At 53.4% G+C, this 11,173-nt stretch overlaps 2 protein-coding genes across 2 annotated transcripts; one reads left to right on the top strand and one right to left on the bottom strand.

The window, feature by feature from the left end:
- On the top strand, positions 1-2,566 carry TRIVIDRAFT_81450 (uncharacterized protein; the record flags this gene model as incomplete). The annotated part of the gene is made up of 5 exons (XM_014099899.1): positions 1-802; positions 892-1,172; positions 1,299-1,498; positions 1,570-2,147; positions 2,211-2,566. The coding sequence occupies 5 exons, from the start codon at positions 457-459 to the stop codon at positions 2,381-2,383; spliced, it is 1,578 nt and encodes a 525-aa protein (XP_013955374.1).
- A 7,675-nt stretch (positions 2,567-10,241) lies between these two features.
- TRIVIDRAFT_223267 (uncharacterized protein) lies at positions 10,242-10,598 on the bottom strand (the record flags this gene model as incomplete). Its single annotated transcript, XM_014099898.1, has 2 exons — positions 10,242-10,487; positions 10,572-10,598. 2 exons carry the CDS (start codon positions 10,596-10,598, stop codon positions 10,242-10,244), a joined length of 273 nt encoding a protein of 90 aa, XP_013955373.1.
- Positions 10,599-11,173: the final 575 nt, after the last annotated feature.

Genomic DNA, 11,173 nt, shown 5'->3' with positions numbered 1-11,173 from the left:
CTTATTTTTTCCCTCTCTCTCTTCTTCTCCCCTCTAGTCTCCGCCGCCTTCAGCTCTTTTGGCTCAAACCCCCGAAACGAAGCACGCGACAATCTTCGGATGCGGCCTAGCCTCGCCTCTGGACCAACCCGAACCTCAGCTCCAAACTCGTTTATGGCCATGACAGCATCCTGGTTGCACTGCTTACTTGCATGAGCGCGGCGCCACAATCTCTCAACAATCGATTATCGGATTTCGCAGTCGCAAAGTCTAGACCACTCCGGCCTCGTTTTTTTCGCTCCTCATACTTAACCTCGTTCCTTGTCCTCTCCCCTCGACCTCTTGTTCCCCTCTTCTCTCTTCTCTTCTCTCCTCTCACCTCTCCTCCCCCTCTCTTCTCGACTTCGTTTCTCTCCTCCTCTCCTCTTCCCTCTTCGTGACATCCTTGGGCGACCCTCTCTTTTCTCCTCGCCCACCATGTCTTCCTCCTCCTCGGCTAACAAGCCGGCGGGGAAGCCCGCCCTCGTCGACTCCAAGCTCGAAACTGCCCAGCAGCTTTCCAGCGTCGAAGACTCGGCCGATCACCTCCTCGAGACGCTTGGATACACGCCCGAGCTGTCGCGCAATCGATCCACCGCCCAGGTCGCCTTCATGTCCTTCGTCCTCGCCTCTATCCCGTACGGTCTCGCCACGACGCTATACTACCCTCTGGTGGGAGGCGGTCCGGTTGACATCATCTGGGGCTGGGTTCTTGTGTCGCTCATCATTGTCTGCGTCGCCGTGTCTCTGGGCGAAATCACCAGTGTTTATCCTACTGCCGGAGGTAACATCTAGCCCATCTCGTCCTTGGACAGCTCGTATAATCGTAATCGTAATGCGCGCGTGCTAATTCATATCTTGCTGCTTCCTCAGGTGTCTACTACCAAGCCTTCATGCTGGCCTCTCCCAAGTGGAGGCGCATTGCATCCTGGATCACCGGCTGGCTCTTCGTCGTTGGCAACATCACCATCACCCTGGCCGTAAACTTTGGCACCACGCTGTTCTTCGTCTCTTGCATCAATGTGTTTGAAAAGGAGCCTGGCGTTGGTGTTTTTGCGGGTGAAACCTGGCAGGTATTCCTCATCTTCCTGGCCCTGACGCTGCTGTGCAACGCTGTGTCTGCTCTCGGCAACAAATGGCTTCCTTGGTTGGATGTGAGTCTTGTCCTTGTCCTTCTTGTCATACTCTTCCCCTCTCCCTCAATTCCTTGTGGAACCAGGGGAAATAGCTTCCATCTTCCTCAATGCCGATTCTGACGGCGTGCTAACTTTGCTGACTAGACTGCCGCTGTTTTCTGGACCTTTGCCGGTGTTATCGCCATCCTCATTACCATTCTTGTCCTCGCCAAGCACGGTCGTCACGATGCCAAGTGGGTGTTTGGCCATTTCGAGTCCTTCTCTGGTTGGCCCAGTGGCTGGTCTTTCTGCGTTGGTCTGCTTCACGCCGCCTATGCCACCTCTTCCACAGGAATGATTATCTCGTGAGTCATGCCGTTAGCAATTGGCAGCCCCCCCTTCAAGTCGTCATCTTGAACTAACAGACAATTGCCAGTATGTGCGAGGAAGTCAAGGATCCGGCCACCCAGGTCCCCAAGGCCATGGTTGCCACCATCTTCATCAACACCTTTGCTGGCCTCCTCTTCCTCATTCCTCTCGTCTTCGTCATTCCCGACCTGCAGGAGCTCGCCGAGCTTGTGTCCGCCCAGCCCGTGCCCCCGATCATCAAGTCGGCCGTTGGATCTTCCGGTGGTGCCATTGGCCTGCTCATTCCCATCATGGTCCTCGCCATCATTTGCGGTATCGGCTGCACCACTGCCGCCTCTCGCTGCACCTGGGCCTTTGCCCGTGACGGCGCCATTCCTGGCTCCAAGTGGTGGGTCAAGGTCAACAAGCAGCTCGACGTGCCTCTCAACGCCATGATGCTCAGCATGGCTGTGCAGATTATCCTCGGAGTCATCTACTTTGGATCTCCCGCCGCTTTCAACGCCTTCTCGGGTGTTGGTGTCATCTGCTTGACGGCTGCCTATGCTACTCCCGTCGCCATCAGCCTGTTTAGCGGACGAAAGCAGATCCGAAGGGGCAAGTTCTACCTTGGTGCTTTTGGTGCTTTCTGCAACGTCGTCACTGTTGGTATGTAATCTTCCCATCTCGAAAAAAAGTAGCTGTTATACCTATGCTTACCCGTTTTAATAGCCTGGTCCCTGCTTGCCCTGCCGCTGTTCTGCATGCCAACTGTCATTCCCGTCACCGCCCAGACAGTCAACTATGCCCCCGTTGTGTTCGTTGCCGCGACGGCGATTTCCGGCGTCTGGTACTGGGCTTGGGGCAACAAGAACTATGCCGGCCCCCCCGTGCATGAAGATTAAGCGAGTTTTTCACTTTTCCAAGTGTTTTTTGTTTTGGAGAATGGGCAAATAAAAAGGATTTTGGATACCCAAAGAGTGGCGTTTTGTGGTGGGTGTTTGATACGTGTGATGATGGGAACAGGATTTACATAGTTGTGTAAAGAAAGTATTATTCTTGAAACGGGCTCCTACCGTTATTTATCGCCCTTTGTCCTCTCAATTTTTGGTCCCATCGTCTATCTCGCGTCTTTTTCTATTCAAACGGACTCTGGTGACGTGGCAAGGCTATCGCTATCAAAGGTTCACGAAAGGGGGAGAGGTTTTTCTCGCGAGCACTGCACAAAGGGTACGAATCGGTCTCTTTTTCTCCCATCAATTCAAAACGGCACACTGAATTATGAACTAGATTTGTGAAGCTGGTCCCTGTGCGAGACAAGCCGAGCAGCGAGAGCTCTCCGTCACTCTCCCGTTTGCAACGAATGGAACAAAGCTCGTACTCGCCAACAACAGGAAGAAGAAGGATGGGGAGGGAAAAAAATTGTTGAAAAAAAGAGGCGACAAACTTTTTTCTTTTCAAGTCACACGGCGAAGTAGTATAGCCAGGATACACGCTCATATGCCTCGATATATACGTTCACATGCACAGTTTCCATGCCACGTCGTCGTCGTGTTGTATCTCCACGTCGTCACAGATCTCATGATGCAGTCTTTTGCATATTAAGATGGGGGTCCCCTCCCCGGGCTCCGGCATTTCCATAAGATACGAAGCAAAAAACGGGGAGGAGACGTTGATGTGAGTTCTGAGCTGTCACATACCAAATTGTTCCCGATATGCAAGCTCCAACTTTACCGTACACCTCAACAGCTGTTCAGATCACGTCTTCTAACTCGAAGCAGCAGCGGAAGCCTTTCGAATTCGGCGAACCGACGACGAAAAGAGAATGGAAGCTTCATTCTAGAAACAGATGATGGGGGGATCGACAGAGAGCAAAAGTAAAATTCTTCGTTAGCTGTGCCCGAAACCACCGCGTGACGATGGGATTTGAACTGAAATGCCAGCCCTGGGGGAGCAGCTCTCCTCTGCATCGCCTCACCGAGCTAATGTCTCTCCCAAGGACTAAGACCTGGGGGTCTGGTCACTTGACGCTGCTGACTTGAACATGCATACGCGCACAGCAGCTAGACATGCCTCTGCTTCCTGCGGTTTCTGTCTTGCTAGCGAGAACACACACGCCTTCATGCAGCGTCTGCTTCTCCCTCACGGCTCCGGCAGCTGTCATGTCGGTGAAGGGAACCCTGGGGAAGCCCTGCCAAAGATCCTCCTCTGCCACACCAACCCTACCTAGCTGTCGCATACATACTCGTATGTACGAGCGCAGGTATGGGGGATATGTGCTTATTCTCGCCACGACCTACTCCATAAACCAACCCCAAAGGAATGCCTAAGACGGACATGGCACCCCAGGAAACAACATGAATAATCTTCGTCCAGCAGCCAATCCAACAACCAACTCGTCAGCCAAAAAATGCACACGCCAAACGTCACGCATGCCACTCCCGCAGTTCGTAAAGACAACAAAAGGCCGCCAGTGCGGCACCCCAGACTATGGTATGCAATCATCCCCCCCCTTCCCCCCCCTTCCCCGGCAGATTCGAAGGAGCATGATCCAAGCAAGCAGCAGCAGCAACCTGGAGAAGAAACGACAACACAGATGCAGGGTGAACTGCAGCAGATACCACACGGCCGGCCAAGCAGTAAGTGGTAATACACCGGCTCGGAGCGAAAAACAGATGCGTCTTACGGGGGATTTCCCGCCATAGTTCAGAGTTGCAGCAAGCCGTTGCTCTCTACTCCGTAGCCCCCCCAAAAGGTGCAAGCCACTCCAGGGTAAGAAATGCAGATGCAGAGCCCTTTGGACTAGCGGTCAAGCGGACTAAGCAAAGCATGAGAGAGGATGAGTCGGCTGAACAGCCCAGAAGAAGCTTCCCCGATTGCCGCCTCGATCTTTGAACCATCTCGCCGTCGCAATACAGTAGGATTCACTGCAAACGAAGGTCTCAACTGCTCGCTCCCCCCTTCCGACGATACAAAAGCTGCTCTATCACGACCTGCCGCTCTCAGCTAGGGCCCCCAGCATGTCATGACGTCGTCCATCTGTCATCAAAAAGGAAGCCCAGTCATTGTCAGCAGAGCGCCCCGGTTCCATAAGCAACAGTAATTAAGGGCCTTCCATGTTGCTCCGTCGAAGAAAAAGGAACTTGGAGTCCGGCGACCCCATGAAGCTATTCGAAAAAACAACCGAAGAAAAAAAAACGATGCCTGACGAGAGACGCTTCTGCAATACGCATGTACCCTCCCCCCTCTTTTGCATTTGCTTGCCCTTTTCGTTTCGCGGACCTTCCCCATGTCTAGCACTCGTAGACGCCCGTTTGTTCGTCTTGCTGCCAATATAGTAATATCAAATAAATGATCATTCATCCGTCACCAGCATCCAGTGGGGCCGGATGCGAGGCCATATGCACACTCCGTTTGCTCACCCATGCCTTGGGATTGGATTAGTCCAAGTACAGCACTCGTACCAAGTACGTTTGTACGAGTACCGGTAAGGGTGCAGGTGCTAGGCAATGTAGGCAGGCATAAGAATAGACACAATGTATGATTCAAACTTCGTCAAGCAGCCAGATACGGCGTAGCTGCTGCAACTGCAGCGTTCAGGCGGCCGGCCGCATGGGCGTGGCGCCGTCGCCAAACCGTCTCGAGCGCGTATGCAGCCGTTTTGGCTGCTCCCTCGAGCCCAGAGCTGCAGACGATGGGCAATAGCTTTGGTTTTTAATTTACTTTTGCAGTCTTGCTTTCTTGGATTGCGGGGAAGAAGGAGGCCAAGCGATGACTACATGCACAATTGGGCTGGCGTTGTAACATACCGCAACGAAGCAGTCGTGATTCCTGAAGGGGGTGCAGAATTGAGCATGCCATGATAGATAGCTGGACGGGACGAGAGCTTACAACGGGCCTTAGCTCCGTCTTCCGCCTTTTGTCCTTGCTTCCCTCGTCGGCTTCCAAGAAAAGCATGTACAAGTATTGGCAGCAGTGTGAATGTACACGTACCAGCCGCGCTTGGGATTCCATCAGCCCCCAACCCAACCGACGGCGCCAATTCAAGTCGGTGTGACGGCCGGGGTGAGGAGAAAGCTTAAAGGGGGGTGTGGGAGCCTGAGTGGGAGGACGCTTCGTAAGAGGGCCAGGTCAGAGCTTGTCTGTCGGCTGCATGCGAATTGGAATTGGAGTCGAAAGCATCGCTGCAAACGAGGAGCTTCGTCAAAGAGCTAATTGCCCTATTTGGCCAGTTGCCATTGACTCCTCCTATGCAGCCCGGAATAGCGGGCATCGTTAGTCGTGCGTTGACACACGGGAGCCACTGAATACTCGTAAATAACGCTGCGATCGTCACGCATCCACCGCGGTGACAGGGTACGTATTTTCGATCCTCATACTGATCCATGATCAGGGCTGGTTATACCATGCACCTCATCACGATCTAGAGGGGCAGTAAGAAAAAAAAAACAAAAAAGGGCTCCGTGTTTCACAAAACTCGGACCCAGTGCAATCTCAGAACCTATCTCACCGCAAAAGAGAAGAGACGTCTTCAGCTCGGGGGGGAGCAGACAATCTACCTCCGGAGCCTGTGGAGAGGCAAACGATGTCACAATGCATGAGTAACGGCACGAGTAGCAAACGGCCGGCTGCGGCGGAATTCGACGTGGCCTCTCTTCTTGGGGGTGTACGCCATACAATTTCATTCTGCCTTGTGTGTTTTCTTGCTCAATATACGAACAGCAATCTATTCATGCTGCACGAGCTCACACGACGACTCGAGCTCACCAAGAATGCGGCGCGCGCATCATGGCCCTTTGTGGCGCGGGATGGTGGGCAGACCCGACTTTGATAACCGCAATTGAGCGGCGACGCGGCGACACGTCCGATGGCTTTTTTCGCCATAGCATTTTGCGAAATTCCTGGAATTTCCTAGATTACGCCGTGGCACATCTGGATGCTGCCAATAGGACCCTGATGTTCGCTGCGCGGTCTAAATTCGTAGCTTCCAAGGTGGCATTGTCGCTGCTCACTCTGCCGATCAGAGCTTCTAGATTGTTGGGCTAGCGATTCTCGATCTAGATGTACCGGTACCAGTGGCGAGTTCTGGGATGAATGCCCATCTTGCCATCCATTCGGGCCATTCTTCATCTTTCACCTTGCAGCGACTTTGAGGCCCAACATCTGACATCGCGTCGTCTCAGCTGCCTGTCGCCCATATCCGCGAGCTCGACACGAGGGAGAGGGCTTCGCAAAATGGAGCGCAAACATCAGCATGTCGTCATCGAGCCGCCGGCCAAGGCAGAGCAACGAAACGGCCCCGCCTCATACCCATGTCGCCTTTTTGCAGCACGCAACTTGAAACGCAGAAGCGCAACACAAGTCAGTGACTGAGGCGTTCGTGTGGTTCGGAGCTGGCGAGCTGTTTTGCTGGGTTCAATCTCGGTGGGCCACTCGTGCAGCAGACCGGGTCTCGTCCGCAGATTGTGTGCGTCGTTAAATTGCGCCGCCCAACGTTAGCCGGGACGGGTTGCTCAGCGTGGTTGCATCTCGACATGCCTTAGCTGGTGTAGCTATTCCTCCCTAGCATGAACCCGCGGTGATGATGCAGGCTGAAATGATCAAGTGCCATTGTCAGTCAGCTTTTGCGCCGCCGGCATAAACGTTGATTGTTGATGGTTTCCGGGGAAGGCGGCCGCAATATTAGAGGGAGAGGGAGAAATACCACCCTCCTTTTACCCCGCCCTTTGCGATATGCAAGTCAATAAAAGGTAAAAGTCTCGAGGTTCGAGAACTGATACATTGGCGCCACGGATGAGACGGACTCGAAGCATGTGATTCACTGTTATCAGCCATCCTGGAGGTTGGGCAATTTGCAGTAAACGAGCTCTCCTTTGGCGCCACACTGCGGAGCAAGATGCAGGGCGGCCACGCCTAAAACAAAAACCACATCCCCACGGAGAAAGGGTGGGAAGTTTTGACCCCTGGCGCCAATGGGCTCTGCTTGGAGTAAGTTGTGCGCCATGTACGAGGTACGAGGTACGGGGGAACGCCTCAAAGTTGCTGGAGCGAGATGAAATGCACGACAAGCACCTGGCGGCTGCAGGTGGCTTGACGGGTTGCAGCTTGTCGAACCACGAGACCGTCTGGGCTGATATTGCCGACTTGGTCGACTGCATATCAAACCATCCATTACTCGAGGGCGTGATGAGATGATTCAGGTTCAAACAGTTTTTGATAATGCAAGGCGGTGAATATGAGTACTCGTACTGTACTCGTTCACAATGTTTTGATCATCAACAACAAGCCTCCGTACCCGGACACTGTTTGTGATGTAAGTGACGGGCTTTGCATTAGCAATTTCCCTAGACCTTTGGCCAGTGGATCGAACTGTAAACGAGGAGAAATTATCTCCACGGGGAAGACTATTTTTCTCTCCATCTTGGACTCCGTTCACTGGCCATCCGGGTCCCAGTCCATAGCTGGGCAGGAAACGTTGGAGGCTCCTAGGGGGGGTGCAAAAGAGAGGGGAAGCTCCCACAACATCTCTCACCAATCGTTGGGCCAGAGGCTGTTGGATGGCTGGCACTTCATTTGATTGGGGAGATCCTTTTGGACGGTAGTGTATCCACCAAAAACCATGCCATAGCCCCTTCGACACGGCACGAAGGCGAAGAGAGTGGGCTTGCTGGTGGTCCTCTCAGCCTTTCCCACTCCCCCCGACTACGACTCGGTGTGGATATGGTAATACTAATGCTACTAGCTTCCTGCATCGTTGCCTTGGAATCTGCGGCTTGTAGAACCTAAGAAAGTAAGTGCCACACCACCAAGGTACTCGTGTGCCGCTACCATCTCCCTTACATTGATTTGCGGCATGGCGAAAGGCCCAGAAGACCGGTGTAATGCGAAAAGGAACGTCCAGACGGGAGGCGTTTTCTCTAACTGCATTTCTCTCTCGCCACAGGGTCCATTGGATGCATATCGGAGGCGAAAAGGAGGAGGACGAAAAAAAAAGACTGCTACTGTTGCTCCTCCTCCTCCGCTTCCTCCTCCCCAGTCGAGAATACGGAAGAGGTGGGCTTACCGATGCGAGTTCTGTGTGCTGTGCCATCCATCACAGAGCATGCAGAACATGATTTCACGCTTGCTTCGCTTCTACCAAAGTCAGCTGCCTCCATTCCCCCGCAGCCTAGATGGTTAGAGTGCGAGCAGATGCTGCCTGAAGGTGTCCGTTCAGGATGAATAATTTCCGTCCCTACCGTTTGCATGCATGGACCGGCGACTATTGATGCTCTGCTGATGCTCGCCATACATGCTACTACATGATACATGATACATGCTCCATGCTGCTCCGTACATGCTACATGACATGGCATGGCATGGCATGGCAGAGCGGATGCCGTCCGAGCTCGGATCCTTGCGTCCCTGTATGTACAGTACGAGTAAGCCCTCGCCAAGGCACTCCTCCGACTCCCAACCTGCTCGCTCTTATCGGGTTGTGGGCACATGAGTGGCCATGATGTGCATGCTGGAAGCGCCGACGCGCGTTTGCACAGCTCCGACTGTGCGTCTCGGGTTGACGAGCATGATACACATCGCAAACTGCTTGTAAGTGCTCGCGTCTACAGTAGCGTCGACGTGTACCTGTTGTGTAGTACTCGTACTATTGCAAAAGCATCCATCTTTTGTACCCCATCGAGACATGGGCCCCGTCTGGTGCCAGCCTTGTACTCGTACTACCACGACTACTACAAGGCCGGCGGCAGAAACATCGTGAGGTGGGGCAGCCGGACACGGGAGTTTGTGGGTACGGATCGCTCCGACTTGCATGCTCACGGCTCTGGGCTTCTGTCGGATGTCTTCAGCATCGGCTAGGAGCATGACTGTACGGCCGTGTGAACGCAAGTGATTTGCCTTTGGGCACTCATGCCAGATGGATGCCCCATCTTCATCTCGCGCTTGGTGGAAAATAATGTCTCAATTGTACGAACACGGCATGTAGTATACGGAGCGACAGCCGGGCCATAGATAAGCTGTCCGTGTATCGGAGATTTTGTGCGGCATCGCTCTTATTGTCGGAAGTGAGTATGCCGCGCGGAGATGAGCGAACAGATGATTCAGGTTTTACGGGAGCATGATGCGAAGACTGATCACCAGCCCTCGCGAATACGTTTTGCCATGGGTCACTTGCAAAGGGTAGAAGAAAAAAATTCATCGCTTGCTTGGCGTTCCATTCAACAATTCTGAAGTTCAGCCCAGGCAGCCTCTCCTTTTTAGGGCCTGTCCGCCGAAGCTGGTTGTGCGTTAGTATTCCATCTCTGGAATCGACAAAAGAGCTACCACCCCTGCCTAGCGTCAATGGCAGCCTCACAAGGGGCAAGATTTCGATCGAACGATGAGTATGAAACTCGCTAAGCCAGCGCCCCCGGCTTGCTTTGTCGAGATGGGAGGGGATGCTTTTTTTTTCTCAAGACGACGAAATTGCGAATTCCAGCTGCAAATGTTTCCAGCTTTGGCAACGCCGCGAACTTGCACGTCCATGTAGCTGCTGGGGACCGGGAACTGCAATGCGACGTGAGGTATCACAAAACGGGAAATTGCAAGACAAACAAGGAAGAAGGAGAGGAAAGAAGAGGAAGAAGAAAGAATCAGCCTTTGCGTCCGGTTTCAGGTGGCGTGCATCGACACGGCTGAGTATTCCTAGGCGTTGATAGGCAACATAGGGGAGGCAAGGACACAACATAAGCTTTCTTACGCTTATCATTTCAGGAGGGAAATTTTCTCTCAACGGTTTTGGTGTCGGTGAGCAAGACGGCCCTCGCCCTCTCGATGGCCAGTGCTGAAGGGATGTGGCTGCAAGGTTTGCGGTACGGCCAGCGCTAATAAGAAGGCCGATGATAGCGTCGCCGCGGAGCTTTGCCACCGGCTCGGTGGCCCATTCCATCCGGCGGCGTTGAGGATTTCCCTTCGAGACTCGATCTGGAAGTAGTTTCGCAGTGTTGTGCCTGAACTGGGTTTCTTCTCGTCCTTCTGAAAAGGTAAAAAGAAGCTCGTCAACATGCTTTGGATCTAACCGCTCAAAGCTCTGGCTGAGCTGCTCCGAGCATTCTCTACACCCTCGTGAGTCAGACGCTTGCCCATTGCGAACAGCTATCACGACATTTTCCCTGTCGTCTTCCAGATTACTGCTTCGCAGGCAGGTGTCAGTAGCACGTCTGTGCCCTGTTTGCTTACCATGTGAAAGCGGTTCCCTTGGTGGAGAGAGTGTTAGGGAGATACGAGGGCGCCAGTGGTGTTGCCAACTTCTGCATTGTCCCTACGTATCAGAGGCTGTTGTGCTCCCCCCCATGCGTGCATAAAGTGGACCTGTTCTAATTTTTCTTCGCTTACTGTTGGCTGGTGGAGCTGCGGCTGCAAGGCGTGAAACTAGTCGTCGTCTTGTCCGTTCCGAGCAGCACGGACGAGACTTGCGTCGCTTTGTAAGGACTACACACAATTGTGTACATAGTAGCACTGGGAGTTGGTGCCGTGGTGCCATAGGATGACTTGCAGTGGCCAGTTGATCTGAGCTGCGCGGTTTCTAACTGGAACCAATGCTGGGCTTGACTCGCTGGCGAGCGGGAGCTGCAACGCATTGCAACGCTATGCCGTGATAGTGGTACGTTTGGCCGCCAGTGATTCCATGGCTGACGAACGAGGATGGAGGATTCGCTGCT

Source organism: Trichoderma virens (genome assembly GCF_000170995.1).
Source record: "Trichoderma virens Gv29-8 chromosome Unknown TRIVIscaffold_74, whole genome shotgun sequence".
NCBI classification, from domain to species: domain Eukaryota; kingdom Fungi; phylum Ascomycota; class Sordariomycetes; order Hypocreales; family Hypocreaceae; genus Trichoderma; species Trichoderma virens.
This window is presented reverse-complemented; position numbering and strand designations above follow the sequence as displayed.